General features: G+C 39.6%; 1 protein-coding gene across 1 annotated transcript in view; it reads right to left on the minus strand.

The window, feature by feature from the left end:
* The window catches only part of LRRC40 (leucine rich repeat containing 40), a 58,559-nt gene that overhangs the window by 22,620 nt on the left and 8,659 nt on the right, over positions 1 to 27,280 (minus strand). The window contains exons 2-9 of the mRNA XM_062191528.1: positions 24,883 to 25,064; positions 22,397 to 22,470; positions 20,495 to 20,624; positions 17,866 to 17,989; positions 11,427 to 11,569; positions 8,857 to 9,029; positions 3,624 to 3,711; positions 3,462 to 3,507 (exon numbers count right to left, since the gene is read on the minus strand). Of these exons, the coding sequence (XP_062047512.1) occupies positions 3,462 to 3,507; positions 3,624 to 3,711; positions 8,857 to 9,029; positions 11,427 to 11,569; positions 17,866 to 17,989; positions 20,495 to 20,624; positions 22,397 to 22,470; positions 24,883 to 25,064 (960 nt within the window). The remainder of the gene's footprint in view (positions 1 to 3,461; positions 3,508 to 3,623; positions 3,712 to 8,856; positions 9,030 to 11,426; positions 11,570 to 17,865; positions 17,990 to 20,494; positions 20,625 to 22,396; positions 22,471 to 24,882; positions 25,065 to 27,280) is intronic.

Genomic DNA, 27,280 nt, shown 5'->3' on the forward strand with positions numbered 1-27,280 from the left:
TTTTGTATATGGACATAAACATCCTCAACAGAATAGTAGCAAACCAGGGCTGATATTGTGGTACAGTGATTTAAGCTGCTGCTTGAGATGCCAGCATCCTGGGAAGGCAGCAAAAGATGGCTTAAGCAGTTGAGTCTATGCCACCTATGTAAGAGACCCAGATGGAGTTTCTGGCTCCTGGCTTCATCATGGCCCAGGCCTGGCTGTTGCAGGCCATTTGTGGAGTGAAGCAGTGGATGGAAGATTCTTTCTCTCTCTGCTTTTACAGATAACTTTGTTACAGATGTTTCTCCAAATGTGTACAAATGGCTAATAAGTGCATGAAGAAGGCCGGTGCCGTGGCTTAACAGGCTAATCCTCTGCCTTGGGGCGCCGGCACACCGGGTTCTAGTCCCGGTTGGGGCACCAGATTCTATCCCGGTTGCCCCTCTTCCAGGCCAGCTCTCTGCTATGGCCCGGGAAGGCAGTGGAGGATGGCCCAAGTGCTTGGGCCCTGCACCCGCATGGGAGACCAGGAGAAGCACCTGGCTCCTGGCTTCGGATCAGCGAGATGCGCTGGCCGCAGCGGCCATTGGAGGGTGAACCAACGGCAAAAAGGAAGACCTTTCTCTCTGTCTCTCTCTCTCTCTCACTATCCGCTCTGCCTGTCAAAAAAAAAAAAAGTGCATGAAGATGCTAGATATCATCACTCATTAGGCAAATGCAAATCAAAGCTTAAGTGAGGGGTGAAGCAGTCAAGATGATACTTGGGATGCCCATATCCAATACCAGAATGCCTAAGTTTGAGTTCTGGCTCTACTCTAAATGCCAACTTTCTGCCAATGTGCACCCTCACAGGTAACAGGTGATGACTTAGGTAGTTGAGTCCCTGCCACCAAAATGGGAGACCAAACTTGAATTCCCAGCTCCTGACTTCAGCCTAGAGCAGCCCCAGCTGTTGTAGACATTTAGGGAGTGAACCAGTAGATGGAAGATCTTTTTCTCTTTCAAAATAAATACTTTAAAAAGCTACCATGAGACATCACTTCACACCACCAGGATGACTAGAATCAGTTATATAATTAGTGTTTGCCGAGGACATGGAAGAAGCAGAACAATATAAACTGGTGCAGCACTTTGAAAAATAATCTGCCAACTCAATAGGTGATTAAATATATAATTATCATGTGATCCAGAAATTTCACTCCTAGGTATATACTGAAGAAAAATGAAAACTATGCTCATGTTGAAACTGTACATAAATGTTTATCACACTATTATCCATAACAGCCCAGAGATTTTTCCTTGTCTATCAACTCAATCACCACTTGTCCATTTATGCTATGGTCTAAATGTATGTGCCCCTCCCAAAATTCACTGTTCCCCAAGGTGAAGATGTTAAGAAGTGGAATTTCTGAGAGGTGGGATAAGTGCCCTTATAAAAGAGGCCTATCAGCCTCTTGTTGCCCTTCAATAAAAGGGAGCTCAAAAGAAGGCACTATATTTGAGGAATAGTTCCTCACCAAACACGAAATGTGCTGCACACTGATGTTGTACTTATCAGCCTCCAGGACTGTGAGCAATGAATTTTGTTGTTTATAAATTATCTAGTCTAAGGTGTTTTCCTAGAGAAGCCAACAGACTAGTCAACTTTTAATTTTTTCCAGTCACTTTTGTGTCCATTTTCCTTCTCTGCATATACAAATATATCTTAAAAACACTTCCATTACCAATTTTTTTTCAGGTTTCTGGAGAGAATCAAATTGTTGGCATGGACTCCCCTCTCATCTTTAGACAGAAGTGTTAAAAAGAAATGTTTGCACAGAAACGAAACTTGTATGAAGTTAATCTTGATGTTTTTGTCCATAAACACCTGATTATTCTGATGTGACTATTAACTGATTCATGTCAGAATAAATGAAATTTTTTTTTCTGAAGAAGAGAGCATTTGTGGATAAGAAAGAAAAGTTTACCTTATAGAAAATAAGAATCTTAGAAAACAATAATCTATTTGACAGATAAAGTGGAAAACAATGTAGAATATTCAATTATCTTATTGATTTAAGAAATGCTGCCTGGTAATACAGTGCTAGGTGTATTGTTAGACTATGCTAACTCATGCAGTTGCAAGCTAAATTAACAGCTGCTGTAATTAGTCATTAAAGTGTGGAGTAGCTTCTTACACAGCAATACGCTGGTACAACTAATTTTTTTCTTAGCGTACTAGTTTATTCTATAATGACAGAAATGAAATAAAAACTGAGCTGTAAAGTAAATTTACTGTATTATTTTTACTTTGGCACATAATCAGGCCAAATTGCCATAATCTGGAAAACATTTTCTGTCTTATGTTTTGTCAGAATTTAGCAATACTATACATGGAAATAGATACTGAAATATCTGTAAATATACTTAGCAGTCAGCAGAATTCATTTATTATTTCCTGACAATCAAGTGGTACTTCTTTTCAAAATTCCAGTACTAGTTGCTTACTAAATCTTTGTTACAATATTTGCCAATTGGTATATATTAATACAGAACATTATATAGAACAAAGATATTAAAAACAGATTATTATTGTGAGTTTAAGCATATTTTCATAACCTCAGCATACTTATTGCCTATAGGAGTCAAAATTAGAACTAATCCTGAGGGCTGGTCCTGTAGTGTAGCAGGTAAAGCCTCTGCCTGCAGTGCCGGCATCCCATATGCATGCTGGTTCGAGTCCTGGCAGCTCCACTTCCAATCCAGCTCTCTGCTATGGCCTGGGAAAGCAGTAGAAGATGGTCCAAGTCCTTGGGTCCCCGCTCCCACGTGGAACAACCCAGAGGAATCTCCTGGCTCCTGGCTTTGGCTTGGCACAGCTCCGGCCATTGCAGCCAATTGGGGAGTGAACCATCGGATGGAAGACCTCTCTCTCTATCTGCTTCTCTTTCTCACTCTGTGTAACTCTGACTTTCAAATAAATAAATCGTAAAAAAAAAAAAAAAAAAAAAAAAAAAAACCTAATTCTTCCAGGTACTATGTCTTGTAAGTACTAATATCCAAACTACACTTAAACTTACGTACAGTTAATACGTCACTCCCTTTCTTTTTATTTATTTATTTATTTATTTTGACAGGCAGAGTGGATAGTGAGAGAGAGAGACAGAGAGAAAGGTCTTCCTTTTGCCTTTGGTTCACCCTCCAACGGCCGCTGCGACCGGCGCATCTCGCTGATCTGAAGCCAGGAGCCAGGTGCTTCTCCTGGTCTCCCATGCGGGTGCAGGGCCCAAGCACTTGGGCCATCCTCCACTGCCTTCCCGGGCCATAGCAGAGAGCTGGCCTGGAAGAGGGGCAACCGGGATAGAATCCGGTGCCCCAACCGGGACTATAACCCGGTGTGCTGGCGCCGCAAGGCGGAGGATTAGCCTGTTAAGCCACGGCGCCAACCATCACTCCCTTTCATATAATCCTTCGAAATATAGGAAAAAATGAAGTACCTTTGATCTTGCTCCGCAGATATTTTAGGACTTCTTGGGTTCCTTTCTGAAATGATAGCGACAAAGACATATTCACCAAGGCACACCTTATAGTTTTACAAATCAACATGTATATTTGAATTTCAACTTAAGAACAAACAGCTGAATTCTAAATATACTTGCATTTATAATTTCTCTTCGAATGGTTCTCAAAGGATTTCCTTCTAGGGCCAGGAATTTCAGATGAAGGTTTCCCAGTGAATAGGGAAGACTACAAAAGATTAATTTCAGGGAAAACATTAAACATAACTATAATCCAACAAAATAGTTGAATATAAAACTAATAGTGAATGACAAACAATCATCAAATAATATTATCAAGAAGGTCCAAGCAGAGGAAGGGAGGGAGGAAGGAAATATTATTATGTTCTTAGAATTGTATCTACAAATCACATTGAATCTATTAAAAACTAATTAAAGATTTAAAAAAGAAGGTTCAGGTAATGTAGGCCTACAGTATTTCTTCTCATAATAAATACTGAACGTGTGGCCGGCGCCGCGGCTCACTAGGCTAATCTTCCGGATTCTGTCCCGGTTGCTTCTCTTCCAGTCCAGCTCTCTGCTGTGGCCCGGGAAGGCAGTGGAGGATGGCCCAAGTGCTTGAGCCCTGCACCCGCATGGGAGACCAGGAGAAGCACCTGGCTCCTGGCTTCGGAGCAGCGGCCATGGAGGGTGAACCAACGGCAAAGGAAGACCTTTCTCTCTGTCTCTCTCACTGTCCACTCTGCTTGTCAAAAAAAAAAAAAAAAAATATTGAACGTGTAAAAGAAAAACCAGATCTATTCCTAAAATAGTCATATTGATAAAAAAAGAATGTGAGCTATAAAGCATTTGCTAAATTGTATCCAGTGGTAAAAAGAAAATGTTAAAAATATAAACTTTATTTTAATTAATTAATTTATTTTTTTGACAGGCAGAGTGGATAGTGAGAGAGAGAGACAGAGAGAAAGGTCTTCCTTTTTGCCGTTGGTTCACCCTCCAATGGCCTCCGCGGCCGGCGCATCATGCTGATCCGAAGCCAGGTGCTTCTCCTGGTCTCCCATGTGGGTGCAGGACCCAAGGACTTGGGCCATCCTCCATTGCCTTCCCGGGCCATAGCAGAGAGCTGGCCTGGAAGAGGGGCAACCGGGATAGAATCCGGCGCCCCGACCGGGACTAGAACCCGGTGTGCCGGCTCTGCAAGGCGGAGGATTAGCCTGTTAAGCCACGGCGCCGGCCAAAAATATAAACTTCAATGGCACATGATAGCTATCCTGATACTAAGTGTTTTGATTTTGTACTTCACCCAGCAAGCAAAAGTCCTTGTAGGTACTAGCATCATGGCACAGAAAGTAAAGCCACCACCTGTGATGCAAGCATCCCATATGGGTACAAGTTCATGTCATGGATGCTCCACTTTCATTCCAGCTCTCTGCTAATGGCCTGGGAAAAGCAGCAGAAGATGGCCCAAGTGTGTGGGTCCTTGCCACCTACTTGGGAGATTCAGATGAACTGTCTGACTCCTGACTTCCACCTGGCCTACCACTGACCATTGTGACCATCTACGGAGTGAATCAGCAGATGGAAGATCTTTTTCTCAGTATTTCTCTCTCTCTAACTCTTTCAAATAAGTATATCTGTTTAAAAAAAAAAAAAAAACAAACACAAAGTCCTTGTAAACATATCAAGATTCTTGCTAGTAAGTTCTCAGTGGAAGAAAGGGAAAAAAAAACACTGCATACAAGCATATACAACTAAGCAAAATATAATGAAGACTTATCTTACTTTGCTGGTAAGAAGGTATCATAGTACAGCAACTTTGGAAAACAGTCTTTTAAAGTTAAATATACACTTTACTGTTAGCTAAGCAATACCATCCCTTCATATTTACCCAAGAAAAATAAAACCAATGTACACACAGAGATGCACACAAATGTTCACAGGAGCCAAAAACCAAAAACAACCCAAACATCCATCACTTAATTAGTTCAGAGACTAATAAATTGTGGTATTTGTATCTATACAATAGATGAACACTCAGCAATAAAAATGAATGAACTATGACACATAGAATCACATAAATGAATTGCAAAAGCACTATGCTATATGAAAGAAGTTAGAAAGAAAAACTATATACTGTGTGATTCCATTATATGATATTCTAAAAATGGCAAAACTACAGTAAAAGAGCACTTCAGAAGTTGCTAGGTGTGGAGGATATGGAAAGGGAATTTGCTGTGAAAGGTATGAGGAAATGTTTTATTAGAGGACAGGAATGTTTCACATGATGTTGACAGTGATTACACAAATACATATATATTTGCCAAAAGCCATCAAATGTTCTGTTTGAATTGGTGAATTTTATTGTGCATAAATTAGATGTCAAGAAGTAAATATGGCAAGGCTGGTGCTGTGGCATGGTGGGCTAAGCCGCCGTATGCAGTGCTGGCATCCCATACGGACGCAGAGTCTAGTCCTGGCTGCTCCTCTTCCAATCCAGCTCTCTACTATGGCCTGGGAAAGCAGTAGAAGATGGCCCAAGTGTTTGGGCCCCTGCACTCATGTGGGAGACTTGGAAGAAGCTCCAGGCTCCTGGCTTCGGCCTGGCCCTGCATCAGCCATTGTGACCATTTAGGGAGTGAATCATTGGATGAAAGATATCTCTATCTCCTCCTCCTCCTTTCTCCTTAACTCTACCTTTCAAATTAAAAAAAAAAAAATTTAAAAAATTAAAAAATTATCTTTCTGCTTCTCAAGTTAAAAAATATTAAATTTACCAAAAAAAATTTAAAAGGCAGAGGTAAGGTGGGGGATGGAAAAGGAAGGCCTTTGGTCTAGTGATTAAGACACCCACATCCCACATGGGAGTGCCTGGTTTTTGGAAGATTCCAGCTTCCTGCTCATGCAGATCTTTAGAGGCAGCAGTGATACCTCAAGTATTTGGGTTCCTGCCACTGACATGGGAGACTTGGATTGCATTCTAGCCTCCTAGCTCTGGTCTTGGCCAAGCCCCAGTCATTGTGGATGTTTGGGGAGTGAACCAGCCCCAGCCAATGAGAGCTGTCTGTCTCTCTGAGTCTCAAACACAGTAAAAAACATTATATATATAATAAGAGAAATGCTAAACAAGTAAAGTTGCTGTGATGGTAGAGAAAGAGAAACTAGCTGGGGTAGGGAGAGAGGAGAATAACAAAACCAGGATTAGGTTTAACAAGAATGAGATTCTATTAGGCAGTGAAGCAGGAAAATGACATTCTAGGGTAAAGGAAAAAATAAAGCATTGGTATACTTATAGTTCAGTGTAGTCAGAGCAGGATACCTGTAAGAGTGGAAGATGATAGAAAATGAATGAAGTCTGATGTGAGACACCCCTGAGTGATTTGTTAAAATGTCTAGGCTTTATCTTATAAGACAGGGGTTCCAAATTGTTAATTGGAAGACTAGATGCATAAGTCTTCTAGGAATTGGTTCTTAAAAGAACAAGCAAAGCAAATTCTAGGGCCCTACTGTTGGAGATTCTGATTTATTGGTGCCACAGTCTTTGTATATTTTTTTCTTAATACGTCTTAATGATTCTGACAAATAACCATATTTAGGAAGCAGTGCCATGGCAATGCAGAATCATCGGACAGTTTTTAAGCAGAAGACTGACCTGATAAGTTTTATTTTAAACTTTACAAAAACTACTCTAGAAGCAGTGTGGGGACTCAATACTTTATTAGATGAGATTCTGAAAGGGTCCAAATAAACTAAATTTATCATCAATGTCTTAGAAGCATGAGGTTAGGGAAAAGAAAGAAACTAAGTACCAATAAGTTCTAGGCCCTTTATTAGCTCTGGAATATAAATATGAAAAATATTTGGACCAATTACTTACTTAATTTTGGATTTGGTTTTTGTTTCCACTGTTTTTATGCAGTAGTCTTTTAAGAGGCAAGAGACTATCATTATTTGTAAGATGAAGCACTTTTAGGGATATCCAGGTTATTTATTAATTTTGTCATATATGAATGGGAAAGGTAGTCGCTTTCTATCCAAGTATTCAAATCTCTAATCAAAATATACCATAAGCCACATGTACATTGTGGAAACAAATATGATTTTTGAAAATAGTCATTAAAATGTACACTTAGAGGAAAATCTTCCTTGCCTAAGATTCCTTCTGTGAACAGCACACCATTTTCTGGCATATAAACTCAGTATCTGAGACATTTAATTGGTATATAATCCTAGGTAAGTCTCAGTCTTTTTTTTTTTTAAGTCTACAGAATAATTCCAAATCTAAGTATTATGGCTCTATAACTTGATTCTTTGCTTATTACTCTTACTCTCTGTATCCATCCTAGCCAATCAGTTGTTAAATTCTTATTCTAATTCATATGGTTCTCAAATCTGTCCTCTTCCTATTCCCATTGCCACCCCAATTCAAATTCTTATTACATAAAAGAGAACTCTGCACAGCTCTTAGTACAATAAATTGAAAATAGCAAGTACTCCTTAGTTATAAAGACAGCTTATCTAATAAAGCTTTAGATTGTCTATCTTTAAGCCACTTCTATTATGAACAATTTATTGTTTTTAATAAGATTATGATTAAGTTGGTTCTGTTTAAAATCTTATAATAGCTTCCTATCTCTCACCCACGGAAAAAGACTCATTATCATGGATTCAACTTACTTTGCAAGCCCTAAATCCTCACAAAGTCTCTATGTACACTCTACTTAGAATTTCCCTATCTTTATTGATGCTGTTTCCACCTGCCAAGTAGATCATTTTTACCACCTTCCATATAAAGTTGAAAATCCTAATCTTTCTTTTAAAATCACATGGTGGGTCTAGGGTAAGGTATGACCCTGAAAGTAAGTGTTGTCTTAAATTTTTTGCTCTAAGCAGTTCACCCTAATCCCAGTGCTGGCAATCATCTAAAAAAGTGTCTTTTAAGAAGCCTGCCCTATTTCGCTCAATAAGTTGTGATTCCTGTAAATGTTTTAAGCCTCCAAAGCATGTTATATCTCCCTTACGGATTTACATTCATTTAACAAATTCAACAAATAGTTATCAGGGACCTGCTATATGACAAGGCACCAATCTAGGAATTGAAAATAAAGCAGTGAACAAAATAGATAAAAATTCATCACTCCCAGAGTTTAATTCTAGTAGATTAATTAGAAATTCATTTGCTTCTATTAGCATTAGCTTCTATTAAGTTGTGCCATGGACAAAATTTAACTAATTTTTCTTTGTGTAAAATAGCTGCTCATAAATACTGAGTGAATTCAATTTTTAAATATTGACTTCTTATGATTTACAAATATTCTAACTTACGAATTATAACCAAACACAGACACACTTCCTATTCATTAGTTTTTAAACTTACCTACTAATATCATTGTTGCTTAGGTCAAGTCTTTCCAAAGATTGTAGCAGTGAAATTTCATCTGGAACAGATTTCAACTTGTTATCCCTCAGTTCTAGCACAAGGATAGAACTCAGGTGTTTAAGATGGTCTGCTGCTAACATTTCAATCTGGTTTTCACCTACATGCAGTTCCTAAAAAACCAAAAGTCATACATGTGTGTTTCTATATTCATATACTAGATAATGAAGCTAAAATTGCAGGTTCTGGTAATTTCAAATAATTGAAAAACACATAGGAAAAAAACCCTAAAATTTCAATTACATTATAGCTGGCTTACATCTAAAGAAAAATGTGAAAAATAAAAATTTTCAAGAATCTTCTGGAAATTTAAATATTAAGTTTACAAAGCCAAGGCAGAGGGCCCAGCTTTGTGGCACAGTGAGTTAAACTGCTGCCTGTGATGCCAGTATCCAACAATTCATGTCCTGGCTGCTCTCCTTCCAATTTAGCTCCCTGCTAATGCACATGGGAAGGCAATGGAAGATGGCCCAAGTACTTGGGCTCCTGACACCCATGTGGGAGACCCAGATAGAATTCCTGGTTACTAGCATTGGCCTTGCCCAGCTCTGGCTGTTGCAGCCATTTGAAGAATGAACCAGAGGATGGAAGATTTCTTTCTCTCTTTCTCTCTCTCTCTCTCTCTCTGTCACTTTGCATTTTGAATAAAATAAAAATAAATCTTAAAAAAAAACCAGAAAAAATTGCTTTAGTAGTTGCATTTATAAAATTAATAAAAATACAGATCCAAAAATTGTACTGATGAAAAATTAGTTTCAAATCAATATCAGTTTAAAAACATTACTTTTATTATAATCAGTTCATTTAGTATTTTTATTAGTGATTGTTATAAATATTGATTTCTCACTAAGAAAGCCAATAATTATTAGAAAATTAATTTTACTAAATGAAAACTCTTTCATTATCAGTCACCATTCTGTTTAAAAGAAAATCTTTTTTTTTTTTTTTTGACAGGCAGAGTTAGACAGTGAGAGAGAGAGAGTCAGAGAGAAAAGTCTTCCTTTTCCATTGGTTCACCCCACAAATGGGCGCTATGGCCGGTGCACTGCGGCCAGCACGCTACGCTGATCTGAAGCCAGGAGCCAGGTGCTTCCTCCTGGTCTCCCATGCGGCTATAGGGCCCAAGCACTTGGGCCATCCTCCACTGCACTCCCGGGCCACAGCAGAGAGCTGGACTGGAAGAATAGCAACCCGGACAGAATCTGGCGCCCCAACCAGGACTAGAACCCACCGCAGGGGAAGGATTAGCCAAGTGAGCCACGGCGCTGACCTAAAAGAAAATGTTTTAACACCAGCACATAAAAGTCTATATGACGAGCCGGTGCCGTGGCTTAACAGGCTAGTCCTCCACTTTGCGGCGCCGGCACACTGGGTTCTAGTCCCGGTCGGGGCGCCGGATTCTATCCCAGTTGCCCCTCTACCAGGCCAGCTCTCTGCTATGGCCCGGGAAGGCAGTGGAAGATGGCCCAAGTCCTTGGGCCCTGCACCCGCATGGGAGACCAGGAGAAGCGCCTGGCTCCTGGTTTCGGATCAGCGAGATGCGCCGGTCGCAGCGGCCATTGGAGGGTGAACCAACGGCAAAAAGGAAGACCTTTCTCTCTGTCTCTCTCTCTCACTATCCACTCTGCCTGTCAAAAAATAAATAAATAAAAATTTTTAAAAAAAAGTATATATGACAAACAGTAATACATGGCAAATTTAAAAGACGTTATTAATGTTACATAGTTAAAATTCACTGAAAATAATTAATCTTAAATAGACCTAATTATGATCAGGAAATGTGAGAGGTGGCAGTTTACAGAATTAGGTACATATTCCTTACTGGTATTCCAGATCTCCTACAATATGGTCCCAATTTACCATTTTGGTCTCACTACCTACTAGTTCTCCAGTTATAAACTACTCAACAGATGAAATAGACAAATATTTTTTCAAATTAATCATTTCTTTTTAAAAAAATCTATTATATGGAGCCAGCACTGTGGCACAGTGGGTTAACGCCCTGGCCGGAGTGCTGGCATCCCATATGGGCATTGGTTCGAGACCTGGCTGTTCCACTTCCGATCCAGCTCTCTGCTACAGTCTGGGAAAGCAGCAGAAGTCCTTGGGCCCTGCACCCATGTGGGAGACCCAGAAGAAGCTCCTGGCTCCTGGCTTCAGATTGGTGCCGCTCCGGCCGTTGCAGCCAACTGGGGAGTGAACCAGCAGATGGAAGACCTCTCTCTCTGCCTCTCCTTTTTCTGTGTAACTCTGCCTTTCAAATAAATGAATAAATCTTAAAAAAAAAAAAAAGTAAAAAAATCTATTAATAACAGTACCACTACTAACTACCACGTGTTAGGAGCTATATTAAAATTGTGGAAAATATTAACATAGGAAAAACATAGTACATAGAACAAATTAGGAGTATGTTGCCCATATAAAACAAGACTAACACCTTTTTAAAAAGTTCATTTTTAAATTTAACTTTTGAAAAATATACAATTACTTAATACTCAACTAAATAATACCTTTAATAGTTTACAAGAAGGAAATTCTGGTAGAAAACGTAGTTTATTCCTCCGCAAATAAAGCAATTCTAGTGATTCCATGCCAGCCAATTCAGGAGGTATACTTTCCAAGAGATTTGAACTACAATCCAGATGTCTTAATTCTGTAACATACATTCAATGAAAACAAAAATACAGAAAATATTACTGTATTACTGTATGCAAGTATAAAGAAGGTGTAAGAAATCAACATGATTATCTGTGCCATTGTAAACCAATACAATAAAGAATACTTGAATATTGTTGAACCAAATAATGTTAGTATTTTACATTTAATTATAAAGACAAATAATATCAAAATTAATACTTAAAAACAGTCCAGATTATTTTTATTTTTTTAAAGAGTTATTTACTTATTTGAAAGGTAAGAGTTACAGAAAGAGAAGGGGAGAGACAGAGAAAGAGATCTTCCATCCATTGGTTCATCCCCAAATGGACACAACAGCTTGAAGCCAAGAGCCTGGAACTCCATATGGTTTGCCCACGTGGGTATGGGTAGCAGGGGCCCAACCACTCGGGACATCTTCAGGATGCTTTTTCAGGTGCATTAGCAGGGAGGTGGATCACAAGTGGAGCAGCTGAGACTTGAACCAGTGATCACATGGGATGCAGGCATAGCAAAATGGTAGCTTAACCTGCTTCTCCAGATCTGCTCTCCCAGATTATCTCTGTAATAGATTAAAAAAAAAAAAAAAAAAAAGTTTTCGGCTGGCGCCGCAGCTTAATAGGCTATCCTCCGCCTGCAGCACCAGCACCCTGGGTTCTAGTCCCGGTTGCGGCATCGGATTCTGTCCCGGTTACTCCTCTTCCAGTCCAGCTCTCTGCTGTGGCCCAGGAATGCAGTGGAGGATGGCCTAAGTGCTTGGGCCCTGCACCAGCATGGGAGACTAGGAGAAGCACCTGGCTCTTGGCTTCGGATCAGCACGGTGCGCCGGCTGCAGCGCGCCAGCCACGGCGACCATTGGGGGTGAATGAACAGAAAAGGAAGACCTTTTTCTCTGTCTCTCTCTCTCACTGTCCACTCTGCCTGTAAAAAAAAAAAAAAAAAAAACAAAAAAAACAAAAAGTCTTCTCTCTCTCACTAACTCTGCCTGTCAAAAAAAAAGTTTTCTAGTACTCTGTTTAAGTATTACAAAATACAGAACTGTACATTACTAGTTTTCCCTCAATTATACATTCTTTAGAAAGAGACACTTAGGGCCAGGTGCTGTGGCATAATAAGCTAACCTTCTGCCTGTGGTGCCGGCATCTCATATGTGCCCCGGTTCCTGTTCCAGCTCCTCCTCTTCCGATCCAGCTCCTGCTAATGGCCTGGGACAGCAGTAGAGGATGGCCCAAGTGCTTTAGGCCCTGCACCGGTATGGGAGATCCAAAAGAAGCTCCAGGCTCCTAGCTTCAGATTGGCCCAGCTCTAGCTGTCGCAGCCATTTGGGGAGCGAACCAAAGGATAGAAGATCTTTTTCTCTGTCTTTGTCTCTCACTCTCTGTAACTCTACCACTCAAATAAATAAATAAATAAATAAATTTTTTTAAAGAAAAAAAGAGACACCTAATGTAATTTAACACATACAAAAACCCCTTGCATTCTGCTTGTATAAATGATGCCAAGTAACTGGCTAATGGTAGCTTTGACACATCTATTTTAGGTGAGTTGATTTTTTGAGAAAAAGTTTTGGAGTTCTATATATTCCTTCCCATTCTTCCATTCAGCCATACTGCCTCCTCTTCATTCTCCCTGTATTCTTTCCTCTCTTTCTACTTTTTGACTTAAACGCTTTTCCTAACACCTAAGCTAACATTCCTAATAAGAAAGTATACTATAGCTCAAGAAGAATGTCTTTAAAAAAGAAAAGATTTATTTATTTTGAGAGTCAAAAATCAAAGAAAAAGAGGGAGAGACAGAGAGATCTTCCATCTTATGGCTTAGTCGCCAAATGACCCCAACAGTCAGGTCTAGGCCAGGAGCCAGGAGCTTCATCCAAGTCTCCCATGTGGGTGGCAGAGGCTCAAACAGTTGGGCCACCCTCCACAGCTTTTCCCATGCCATTAGCAGGGAGCTGGATCTGAAGTTGAGAAGCTGAGACATGAACATGAATGCCCATATGAGATGTTGATGTTGCAGGCAGCTTTACGTGCTAAGCCACAACACTGGCATCCCAAAGCATGGCTTATTATAGAACCTCTCTTATTTCCTCTCCTTCTTTCTTAAAAGGCAGAACAAAAAACAAAAATGGAAAAAAATAAAGGTTTTCCCACCCTAAAACTAATAAGCAATTTTTATCCTAATCTGTATCATAGATTCTTCCATTTATAAACTCACTCCCAACGCTCTAGTTCGATGTTCACAAACGTATTCTGGGTTACACAGGACCATATAAATCTAAAATATTGTTTTGGTATATGGTCATTAATAGTCAAATATCTATATATCCTTCTAATGATAGATTAAAAGCATCATTATCATTCCTAAGAAATAGAAGTCATCTGATCATTTATTATACAGGGTGTTAGAAAAATGGCTATAAACAAAGTATTTTTCTATCAATTTCTCTGTATGTTCCAACGTCTCAAGGTATTTCTACCCACATTAATGAAAAAGAACCCACGCTTCTTATATCCTCATTCCAGATATATTTTGTTTAGTTCTTCATTATCATAGCTTTATGGAAAAATGACATTGACAAGCAGAATCTTACACTTAGAAGAATTGTAGGGGGCCAGCGCTGTGGCATAGTGGGCCAAGCTTCTGCCTATGGTGCTAGCATCCTATAAGGGCACAGGTTCTAATCCCGGCTGCTCCACTTCCAATCCAGCTCTCTGCTACGGCCTGGGAAAGCAGTAGAAGATGGCCCAAGTCCTCGGGCCCCTGCACCCACGTGGGACCCCGGAAGAAGCTTTTGGCTCCTGGCTTTGGATCAGCACAGCTCCAATTGTTGTGGCCAGTTGGGGAGTGAACCAGCGATGGAAGACCTCTCTCTCTCTCTCTGCCTCTGCCTCTCCTCTCTCAGTGTAACTGACTTTCAAATAAATAAATAAATCTTTACCAAAAAAAAAAAAAAAAAAGGGCACCGTTCTAATCCTGGCTGCTCCTCTTCTGATCCAGCTCTCTACTATGGCCTGGGAAAGCAGTGGAGGATGGCCCAAGTCTTTGGGCCCCTGCACCCACATGGGAGACCAGGAAGAAGCTCCTGGTTCCTTGGCTTCGGATTGGCCCAGCTCTGGCCATTGTGGACATTTGGGGAGTGAACCAGTGAATGGAAGACCTTTATCTCTGTCTCTCCCTCTGTCTGTCTGTAACTCTGCCTCTCAAATAAATAATCTTCAAAAAACTGTATAAAAATGAATTTAAAAAGATGTTTTTGAAATATCTGAATAGTATTTTCATAACATAAAAGCCCTGGCCTGAAGTGCCCGCATGCCAAAGGGGCACCGGTTCTAGTCCCTGTTCCTCTTCCAATCCAGCTCTCTGCTATGGCCCGGGATAGCAGTAGAAGATGGCCCAAGTCCTTGGGCCCCTGCACCCACATGGGAGACTTGGAAGAAGCTCCTGGCTCCTGGCTTCAGATCGGCTCAGCTCTGGCCGTTGCAGCCACCTGGAGAGTGAACCAGCGGATGGAAGAACTCTTTCTCTGTCTCTACCTTTCTCTGTAACTCTTTCAAATAAATAAAAAATAAATATTTAAAAAAAAAAAAAACTTTTTCTTTGAAAGGCACACACACACACACACTATAGGTTCACTCCCCAAATGCCCACAACAGCCAAAGCTAGGTAGGCTGAACCCAGGAGTCAGAAACTCAATCTGTGTCTCATATGGGTGCATGAGTGGCAGGTACCCAGTTACTTCAGCCATTACCTGCTGCCTCCCAGGATTTCCATTAGCTAGAAGCTGGGATGGAGAGCAGAGCCTGTACTCAAATGCAGGCAGTCTAAGATGCAGGATGTGGCTATCTCAAGCAGCAGCTTAACCACTGCACCAAATGCTTGCAGCCCTGTGACCGTTTTGAAGACCCCTTATACTTGTATCCTATATAAAGGTCCCCCTAAAGTACCAAACTGATTTATCACAGACTTAATTTGTATGTTCATGTTACAAATGACATTCATTAAAGAAAAACAGTTTTACAATTCACCTCAAAATTATCTGGAATCAACAGTAGAAAATCACTTCTATGGCTTCTGTTTCAAAGGTTTAAAACAATGAAGAAAGCTTATATACAATTATGAAAAAAGGACCAGATAAGTCTACAGCTGAAACACAGTGCACCCATCAACCAAGAAATAGTAATAGCTCACCTTTAAATAAAAAAATGGTAAACTAGGCCGGCGCCGTGGCTTAACAGGCTAATCCTCCGCATTGCAGCGCCGGCACACCGGGTTCTAGTCCCAGTTGGGGCGCCGGATTCCATCCCGGTTGCCCCTCTTCCAGGCCAGCTCTCTGCTATGGCCCGGGAAGGCAGTGGAGGATGGCCCAAGTGCTTGGGCCCTGCACCCCATGGGAGACCAGGAGAAGCACCTGGCTCCTGGCTTCGGATCAGCGAGATGCGCCGGCCGCAGCGGCCATTGGAGGGTGAACCAACGGCAAAAAGGAAGACCTTTCTCTCTGTCTCTCTCTCTCACTATCCACTCTGCCTGTCAAAAAAAAAAAAAAGGCAAACCAAAACAAATGACAACAACAACAAAAAACTATAAGTTTTTTTTTTTTAATTTATTTGACAGGTAGAGTTATAGACAGTGTGAGAGAGAGACAGAAAGATCTTCCTTTCGTTGGTTCACTCCCCAAATGGCCGCCAGGGCCGGCACTGCGCCGATCCGAAGCCAGGAGCCAGGTGCTTCCTCCCGGTCTCCCACGCAGGTCCAGGGGCCCAAGCACTTGGGTCATCCTCCACTGCCTTCCCAGGCCACAGCAAAGAGCTGGACTGGAAGAAGAGCAACCAGGACTAGAACCCAGCACCCATATGGGATGCCGGCACCGTAAGCGGAGGATTAACCAAGTGAGCCATGTTGCCGGCCCCAAAACTATAAGATTTTAATCTCTAAATTCTAAGATGAGAGATGACAAAATATGCTTATTTAAAAGGTACTGCCAGCATTGTAGCATAGCGGGTAAAGCTGCCTCCTCTGACACCTGCATCCCATATAGCGCTGGTTTGAGTCCCAGCTGTTCTGCTTCCACTCCAGCTCCTGCTAATGGCCTAGGAAAAGCAGAAGATGGCCCAGGTGTTTGGGCCTCTCCACCCACGTGGGAGACCTGGATGAAGCTTCTGGCTCCTAGCTTTGGCCTGACCCAGTGCTGGTCATTTCAGTCAACTGAGGAGTGAACCAGCAGATGGATGTTTGCTCTTTCTCTCTCTCTTTCTCTCTCTCTCTGTAACTCGTTCAAAATAAATAAATAAATGTTTTTTAAATCTGTTGATGTAGCACAATTACTCAAATAAATGTTGAATCAATGCATAGTAAAAGGAGATAATATTTATATTAAAATTAAGTAAATAAATAAAAGGTATGAAAATGTGCTTTCTTAAGGGAGCAGATGTTATGGTGCAGTGCATTAAGCCTCTTCTTGGGATCCCTAGATCCCACATCAAAGTGTTGGCTGAGTTCTGCCTACTCCACTTCTGATCCAGCTCCCTGCCCATGTGCCTGAGAAGCAGTGGGTGATAGTCCACGTGCTGGAGTTCCTGCCACCCATGTGGAAAACCAGATGGAGCTCTTGGCTCCTGACATTAGCCTAGCCCAGTCCAGCTGTTGCAGTCATCTTCGGGGTGAACCAGCAGATGGAAGCTAGCTCACTCACATGCTATCTCCCTCTTTCTCTCTGCCTTTCAAAAAGTTAATAAATCTTTTTAAAAATATACCTTAATTTTTATCCCTTAATATTTGCTCTATAATACTTTAAATATGATTATTTAATGGCAAATTTTAAAAGAACAAATAAATTTTTGACACTTTGTTTTTTGGAAAAGGATTAACAATCTTAGCTCTCAGATAAAACAAGATTATTTATCAACGTTATTACTTTGGAACCATGAGGAGGGTATAGCTATAATATAACCACATATTACAGGTAGATTCACCCCTGAGAAGGAAATAAACTCTTGGTAAATATTTAAGGGATGAATGAAAATATAGCATAGCTTAAAACCTTAATTTCTCAAGTATATCATTTTACTACAATTCATAATTGTATTTTCTTTTCCTCTTTTTTGTATTCCTAAACAATTCTTCAGTGGTAATTCTTTAGGGAATTGCTAGACAATAATAACTAATTGCTACTGTCTATACTTACTATCATGAAAATTATTTATTCCTTTATTTTTATGTAACCATATTCAAAGCTATTATTCTAAATGCAATTTGCAACACATTCAACCTTATGTTGTTAACAAAATAGAGACTTACTTTTCATTCTACTGATTTCTGCTGGTAAACTCTTCAAATGATTGCTGGAAAGATTGATTCTCACCAGACTGGACAGAGAAGAAAATCCAGTGGAAATCATTGTAAGACGATTGTTCGAAAGATCCTTCAAAAAGACAAAGACAGAATGAAAAAGTATATGAGTGAATAGAAAAAGAAATAAATAATTACTAAAGGGGATTTCAGAATTTTGAAGAAATTTTACATAAAAGAGGTTACTTCACAGGTGATAAGCTTTGCAACCTTCATACACCAAAATTTTCACAGAGCATCAGTCATGTCAATACTATTTTTCATTATCTTAAGCCCTACTATTGTCCACCAATGTAATACATAGGCATTGGAATGAATTCTAACTTCAAATGGTTTTACTTAAAAGTTTCTTTTAAAACTAAGTCATGAAATATTATATATGATGTTTTCAATGCATAAAATAATTTGTTCATTTAATATTTACTGAGCACCTACTATAAAATTAGGCACATTACAGGAGCAACCATAATGTGAGTTGAAAAACATCTGTAAGGGCCGGCACCATGGCTCAACAGACTAATCCTCCGCCTTGCAGTGTTGGCACACCGGGTTCTAGTCCCGGTTGGGGCGCCGGATTCTATCCCGGTTGCCCCTCTTCCAGGCCAGCTCTCTGCTATGGCCCATGAAGGCAGTGGAGGATGGCCCAAGTGCTTGGGCCCTGCACCCCATGGGAGACCAGGAGAAGCACCTGGCTCCTGGCTTCGGATCAGCGAGATGCGCTGGCCGCAGCGGCCATTGGAGGGTGAACCAAAGGCAAAAGGAAGACCTTTCTCTCTGTCTCTCTCTCTCACTATCCACTCTGCCTGTCAAAAAAAAAAAAACCATCTATAAGAAAAATTGCTGGGGCTGGGGCTGGAGCTGTGGCGTAGCAGATTAAGCCACCACTGGCGACACCCACAGTCTGCATCAGAATGCAGGTTTGAGTTCCAGGTACTCCCTGCACTGAGGAACACAGAACATAGGCCACAGAGCATAGGCCAAATACTTGAGCCCCTGCCACCCAGGATCTGTATGTAATTCCATGCCCTTGGCTTTCACCGAGCTGAGCCCTGGCTGTTACAGGCATGTGATGATTAAACCAGTGGATGTATGTCACCCTATCTTTCAAATAAATAAATAAATCCTAAAAAAGTCTTGGAATAAAAATAGAGCTAAAAAATGTCCATTTCAATTTTTGAGGAAAAAAATATTCTGATTCTGCTAATCTCAGCAAGATTGTTTCAACTAAGACCAGAAGTGTGCTGTTTCACTCACTCAAGCTTACTTAATGAATCCTTATAAATCATTCCTTTTGATCTTCAGTTCTTTCCTTTTTTCCCTTAAACAGTGATAAGAGAACTTTTTCTAAAAAATGCTCTACTATCAGCAAAGTGCTAGACAGAGGCAGTGGCAATAATGAAAAAGAAAAGTGACTTAAAGGAATTGTTCTCTGAAAACTTTCAATTAGTCTAACATTAAACACATTAAACTCTGAAGTAAATGAAAAGATAAAAAATGTAAAAATGTTGCATTAGCTGATTTTTAAGTCATACTGTGCCTTTATGAACACAATTCAAATGAATCATCCTTTCATTATGCAAATAATTTTCTGGGAACCCTTGTAGGGGAAACTGGACACTGTTTATTACAAGGATTCCCTTCAGTTTTCAACTAACTAGACTACCTTTTTTATTTTTAAATAAATCATTGCTTTCTAATTTTTATAAAATTTTAGGAATGTTTGAACAAAAATATAATGTCTCCTCCCTCCATGGTTATTTTATCTATCTTTGCCAAACCTTATTTTGTAAAATAGAAATATTTGTAAATATATTTTCCAAACCTTATTTTGTAAATATAGAAAAAAGTATACCTTATAATGGAATCTTATTCATCTGATGGCAAAGTGGGAAAAAAATAAAAGAGAGAGATGTACTTTGTAGGCAGGTTGAACCTTCATCCAAACCTGATTTTGTTATAATTAGTTGTATGATTTTTATCAAATTTCCTTTTTTTCAAGTAAGCCTTAATTTATTTGTGTATTAGAGAATGAAACTACCCACTTTGCCATATGTAAAGAATAAAGCAAAGTGCCTACAGATTTTTTTGTTTGTTCCTAATTGCACGATTAAAATAGTACTTGTGTTGCAGCATAGTTATCTCTAGGATAAGTGAAAAAAATGAAATGAAAAATTTTCCAGGAGCTGAGGCCATTTGAAAAATAGGGAAGACAATGCAGGCACTGAAAGGATTATCTGGACACTCAACTGGACAGTAGGGCCATATGTGACATATGAAGGAGAAAACTAGAATGGGTGTCAAAGTACTGAAGACAAGCTTTCTCTATTCTGTTAAGAAATAAAGAAACTTTGACTAACAAAGTCTTCTTCACTAACCCTTTCCGAAACTCTATTCTGAAATGAAAACTTAAAGTAGATTAACTAATGTAAGAGAAACAAGTTTACAGTGACTTGATCTAGTCACAAAATAAGTTGTCCATATCGTCACTGTTTCCATTATCTATACAATTCCACAGCGTGATGAAAAATCCTACCAGCAGCAAATTGTACAAAAATACACACAAAAAATGACAACTTACTAAATCTTCTAGACTGGAAAGTTGTTCAAATCCCTCTGGTATGACAGTTAGCTCATTATGCTGAAGATACAAGCTCTTTAGATTTCTAAGATTTGTAATTTCTTCAGGAAGTATTTTCAGTTTGTTATGGCTATTGATTGAAAAAATAAATTTTGAATAAGTTGGTGACAACATAAATATTCCTCAAAGATATTTCTGATAACCAAATACATAGAATCACTACAAAATGAAATATGGTTACTAATTTTAAGTATATTTCAAAATTAAAATCCCAAAATATACTTTTATTAAAATAACAGTAACCTAAAGTAAGCAAATTGAAGTTCCATAGCAAAACAACAATGTAATAATTAAATATAAGTAATTTGTGAGTTTTTGATTGCATGTTTATAATCAATTCTTGATTTTACTTTGTAATGTAAAAAGGACTTAATAGATCCTCATTTTTTTTTTTTTACTGCATCTGGGTTTTAGAATTTTCAGAAATATGTGTAGGAGATGAGGCTCCAATGTGGTCCTAAACAATCAGCATTTCTTTTTGTGCTATTATTTTTGCTGATTTTCACTAAATAAGGACTGCTATTTTTAAGAACTGTATTCCTTACAACCAATTAACTTTCCTCCAGAAAACAAACGACTGTGTTACATTAGACAGATTTTTGTTAACTACATTTTATAAAATAGTTTTTCGAGCTATGTTTTAAGTATCTTTCATTTCTTCTTCTAAATGAAACCTTCTCTAATCTCCTTTTTTCTAATCAGTGTCTATATAACACAAACAAGACAAAGTTATTCTACCTCAAAAGTCTGGGTGTGTACTGGGGGGCAAAAGGTGTTGCCTTAGCCACCTAGCCTCACAGGTACCTATCCAGAGTAATGCAAGAAACACACCTATGGAACTCCAGGAGTCTTTAAAACTTTAAAAATTACTAATATTAAAATGTATGAAATATTTCATCAATAGTCAAAGAATTATTTTTCATTTCTTCTTTATTGTTCAAAATTTAGGTACTTTTTAGATTAGGTAACATAAAAGGTGATATTTTCTAAATTTAGGACCATTAAAAATTATTTCATGTAACAGAAAGCATTTTTTAAAAAATCAACTGGCATTAAATTCATAAAACCAGAAAACATAAAGGAAATATTTGTTTAAAATTTTTGTTTATTTTCCTATTATTTGAAAAGCAGACAGAGAAATGCTTCAACAGCTAGTTCACTCTTCAAATGCCAGTAACAACCAGAGCTGAACCAAGCCAAAGCCAAGAGTCTATAATTCAATTCAGGTCTCCCATGTGGGTGACAGGGACACAAGTACTCAACTATCTACCACTGCTTCCCAAGGCGCACATTAACAGGAAGCTTGATTGGAAACAAAGAAGCCAAGATTTGAAGCATGAACTCCAACATGGAATGCAGGTAATCCAAGTGGCATCTTAACTGCTGAAAGAAACACTAGTCCCCATGTAGCCAATTGTAAAATAAAAAATAAGGAAAGGAATTTGGTGTAACCGTTAAGATGTCCTTGGGATGTCTACATTCCCTACTAGAATGTCTGGGTTCAAGTCCCAACTCAGTGTCCGATATAGCTTCCTGCTAATGCAGAAACTGGGAGGTAGTAGTGGTGATGAGTCACTGCAACTATCATGAGAGATAGCATTGAGTTCTGGGCTCTTGGCTTCTGCCCAGGCTAGCCCTGGCTACTGCAAAGATGAATCAGCAGTCTGTCTCTCTTTCTTGGTCTCTCTGCCTTTCAAATAAAATAAAATATAATAAAATAACACAAACAATCTTTTGCTATAACTATGTTTTGAGAAAATAGATAATCTCTTATGTTGTGGAAAAAAATTTAATATTAGATGTATATCATAATAACATTAGAAATAAAAGTTTACATCTTACCTGACATTAAGTTTCTGAAGGTTTTCTAATTCTCTTATAGCAGAAGGAAGAGTTGTCAGCTGATTATCATGTATCTAAAATTATTTAAAAAAATGAAGTCAATATTCTTGGGCTTATAATTAACAATATATTAGTTTTGCCATTATATAAAAATATTCACTAGTAATCCCTATTCTTCTAATTCAATAGTAATGATTTAGGCTGTTAGTAATTTGCTCAATGTTTAAAAGAAGAAAGGGTGGGGGCAGGCATTTGATGTAGTAGTTAAAATACTGCTTGAGATGCTTACATATCACATTGGAGTGTCTGTTCTGAGTCCTACCTCTGCTTCCAATCCAGCTTCCTGATAATGCACTTTCTGGGAAGCAGTGAATGCTGGCTCAAGTACTTGGGTCCCTGCCACCCACGTGGGAGACTGGCTCTGGCTTGGCTCAGCCCTGGATGTTGCAGGTATTTGGGGAGTGAACCAGTAGATGGACTCTTTCTCTCTGTGTGTGTGTGTGTGTGTCTTCCTTTCAAATAAAATGAAAATAGATTTTTAAAGAAAATTTTAAAAAGAAACATGGTTTGAAATCAACCAAATTGCTCTTCAGAAATTATAAAATAATAGAAATAAATTTTAAATATTACAAAAAAAGAAAAAGAAATGTTACCTCACTGAGTAGAGTTTGAATTTAAATGAGACATGAGAGTCTGGAACTAACAGCCCTCTGATGATATTTGTGTCAACATATAAAAAAATGACACAAGAAGGGAAAGGGGGACTTTTTGCATGTGCTTACAGAATCTTCCTGTTCTTTAAGGTAAAAGAACCTCTGAGAAAGCCAATCCATTCATTTTACAAATAAAGAAAATAAAAACTTCTCCAGAAATGCGACTATTTAGAACTAACCTTTCATACATGAGTTGGAGGGTTTTTGATATTGTTTTTTAAAGTCAGCAAACCCTGAAATGAACTACTACTCATTCACTTCACCACAAAACACAGTAACCAGACACTAAAAACACAGTCCCTCAGGGCTGGACGGTGGCGTAGTAGGTAAGACCGCCGCCTGCAGTGCCAGCATCCATAGAGGCAATGGTTCGAGTCCCGGCTGCTCCTGTTCTGGTCCAGCTCTCTGCTATGGCCTGGGAAAGCAGTAGAAAATGGCCCAAGTCCTTGTGCCCCTGCACCCGTGTGGGAGGCCCGGAGGAAGCTCCTGGCTCCTGGCTTCAGATCAGTGCAGCTCTAGCTGATGTGGCCATCTGGGGAGTGACCCAGCAGATGGAAAATCTCTCAAATAAATACGTAAGTCTTTAAAAAAAAAAAAAAACACACACACAATCCCTCAATAAAAACACTGAAATTTAAGTTTATTTGAAAGTCAAGAGTTACACAGAGAGAGGAAAGGCAGAAAGAGAGAGGTCTTTGAGAGAGAGGTCTTCCACCTGATGGTTCACTCCCCAATTGGCCGGGCAGATCTGAAGCCAGGAGCCAGGAGCCAGGAGCTTCTTCTGCGTCTCCCACGCGGGTACAGGGGCACAAGGACTTGGGCCATTTTCTACTGCTTTCCCAGGCCATAGCAGAGAGCTGGATCGGAAGTGGAGCAGCCAGGACTCAAACCAGCGCCCATAAAGGATGCCAGCACTTCAAGCCAGGGCGTTAATCCGCTGCGCTATAGCGCCGGCCACTAAATTCAATAATTTAAGCTAATGACATTGCAGGTAAATTACGAAAATTAAAAAAACTGTCCTAAATATTGTATGTGCTTTACTATTCATAATAATAGTGATACTTACAAAAAAGTAAGTAAAGATGAGCAAAAGCAACCATTTGTTAAATAGTAATTCTGCCTGTAAGCATTAGTTCATTTAATTCTAGTAATAATTTTTAAAAATAGATAGAATTAATTCTTGTTTATAAATGTGGAAGTAAGGCATAGAGATGTAACATTCCCGGAGACACACAGATAATAATTGGCAGCCAGAATTAGAATCCAGTGATCTAATGTCGTGGTCTTAACTATTATGCTGTGTCTAACATAATAATTTGGTTTTTTTTTTTTGTTTATTTTTTTTTTGACAGGCAGAGTGGACAGTGAGAGAGAGACAGAGAGAAAGGTCTTCCTTTTGCCGTTGGTTCACCCTCCAATGGCCGCCGCGGCCGGCGCACCGCGCTGATCCGAAGCCAGGAGCCAGGTGCTTCTCCTGGTCTCCCATGGGGTGCAGGGCCCAAGCACTTGGGCCATCCTCCACTGTACTCCCTGGCCACAGCAGAGAGCTGGCCTGGAAGAGGGGCAACCGGGACAGGATCGGTGCCCTGACCGGGACTAGAACCCGGTGTGCCGGCGCCGCAAGGCGGAGGATTAGCCTAGTGAGCCGCAGCGCCGGCCAATAATTTGTTATTTATAACTGTATTCTACCAGCTCAACTTGAAAGGTTTGCTGCTTCTCAAAGCTTTAATATCTCTTCAACTAATAACCCATATTTATAGTCTGTCAACTTACATCAAGAACAGTCAATGCAGGTAGAAGTCGGAGGTCATCTGCAAGTGACTGAAGCTTGTTGTTCGATATAATTAATTTGGTCAAATCTGTCTGCTCCCACCATCGTTCAGAAGCGCTGAATGAGAGATTCTGATTAGCTTCCTCGGGGACATCCACATTTATTCTCCAGACGCATTGAGGCACTATTTCCACCACCACCACACCAAAAAAAAAAAAAAAGGTAAGTGACTTATAATACCTATTTAGCTCACTTGCTGAAAATGATTTCTGGAACAATAAATCACCAGAATGAAAGATGATTTTATTCAAAAATTGACTATATAATATGCATTCTACATATTAGATCTCCCTTTAATGTCATTCACTATATTTACTAGATATATACTCTGCCCAGCATATTTTGGCAGATATCTAAGACAAAGAATGGATTCTATCATTTTCCCAACAGAGTAACAGTGAAGGCACAGAAATCAACATTTATATGGACTATTGTAAGTTTTATAAAAAAGGTATATACCACAGCTCTGAAAAGGCTGGTAAGAATAATAATAGCTAACACAGCCTTAGGCAATCTCTTTACATATAAATTCATTTAAACTTCATAATTCTATGACATAGGAGCTATTACTATTCCCATTTTATACATGAGAGAAATGGGGCACAAAGAGAATGTAAAATTTACCATGGATTCCACAGTTAATAAGTACCACAGATGTGATTCAAACCCCTGTAGAGTTGTGTTGTCTTGAATTCCATTAATATCTCGGAGGAATATCTAGCTCTGGTAGCTACTCTCTATTTTACCTAACATATTATTTTATTTCTTACCCTACCATACAAAATTGTGTTATTCTATTAAAGCAGATAACAATTCCTGTAATATAGCAAACAAGACTGTCCATTTTTTCATGACAAATCTTGAAGCTCCAGAAGGTAGCTCACATTAGTGCCATAGGCAAACTATTTTAAGTACAGACTTTCAATTCTTGAAAAAAGTAAGACTATATATAGAGACCTGATATTGATCAAGGCAAATATTGTTTATGCCCTGCTGTCACTATCATTTTAAAATCACAGAATTAAATGGAAAAGCATAGTCAAAGGTTTACATTAAGAACACTGAAATACAATTCAGGATGATTAATGTGATACAATGGTATCATAGAAGCAAAGCAAAGCTTCAGAAATCCAGACTTATATTCATTTCAAACAAACAAAATAATGAGGACTCCATATTCATATTTAAAATAAATTATCAAATTTCCTCTTTCCATTTTTTCTGATTGATACTCTGCTTCTCTGGTCTTCTCCAACAAAGGTGAATAACATATATGTTTCTGTTTGTGGCTGGACATATTTATTTATTTATTTATTTATTTATTGGACAGGCAGAGTTAGACAGTGAGAGAGAGACAGAGAGAAAGTTCTTCCTTTTCCATTGGTTCACTCTCCAAATGGCTGCTATGGCACGCTGTGCCGATCCGAAGCCAGGAGCCAGGTACTTCTCCTGGTCTCCCATGCGGGTGCAGGGCCCAAGCACTTGGGCCATCAACCACTGTACTCCTGAGCCACAGCAGAGAGCTGGACAGGAAGAGGAGCAACCGGGACAGAATCTGGCGCCCCGACTGGGACTAGAACCCAGAGTGCTGGTGCCGCAGGCGGAGGATTAGCCAAGTGAGCTGCAGCGCCGGCCCGGACATTTATTAACTTTTATTAACATAGTACAAGGGGTCAGTGCTGTGGTGTAGTAGGTTAAGCCTCCACCAGCAGTGCTGGCATACCTGTAGGCACTGGTTTGAGACCTGGCTGCTCCACTTTTGATCCAGCTTCCAGCTAATGGAAAAGCAGTGGAAAGCAGTGGAAGATGGCTCAAGTGCTTGGGCCCCTGCACCTATGTGGGAGACCCAGAAGCTCTTGGATCCTGGCTCTTGGCTTCAAATCAGGCCAGCCTTGACCATTGTAGCCATTTGGGGAGTGAACCACCAGATGGAAGACCTCTCTCTGTCTCTCCCTTTCTTTCTAACTCTGCCTCTCAAATAGATAAATTGTTTAAAAAAAAAAATCTCCCTCGACGCCCACATGCCAGCTTTGAATTAGTTACAGAAGATGGAACTCCATCCATAATCCCAAAAAGAATTTTGGGTATTACCTCTTGAGGGGGGGAATGTCAGGTAGGTAGCCAGTTATGAGCATATGTGTGTGTAACAGGCCTAAAGAGAAGACATCTATGTCCAGCATATGCATCTGCATCTCAAAGTCATCCCCATAATGTTTCAGGGGCAGCCTGGCCCTCGCATCCTGCCCTGCCCCCTTGTGCCTTCCACAATCTCCCAGGTGCAGCCTAGTATCTGCATCTCAAACACCCTGCTCCCTTCCTCCGGTCTGATAACATTTGCAT

The sequence above is a fragment of the Lepus europaeus genome, chromosome 5 (assembly GCF_033115175.1).
Source record: "Lepus europaeus isolate LE1 chromosome 5, mLepTim1.pri, whole genome shotgun sequence".
In the NCBI taxonomy this organism is placed as follows: Eukaryota; Metazoa; Chordata; class Mammalia; order Lagomorpha; family Leporidae; genus Lepus; species Lepus europaeus.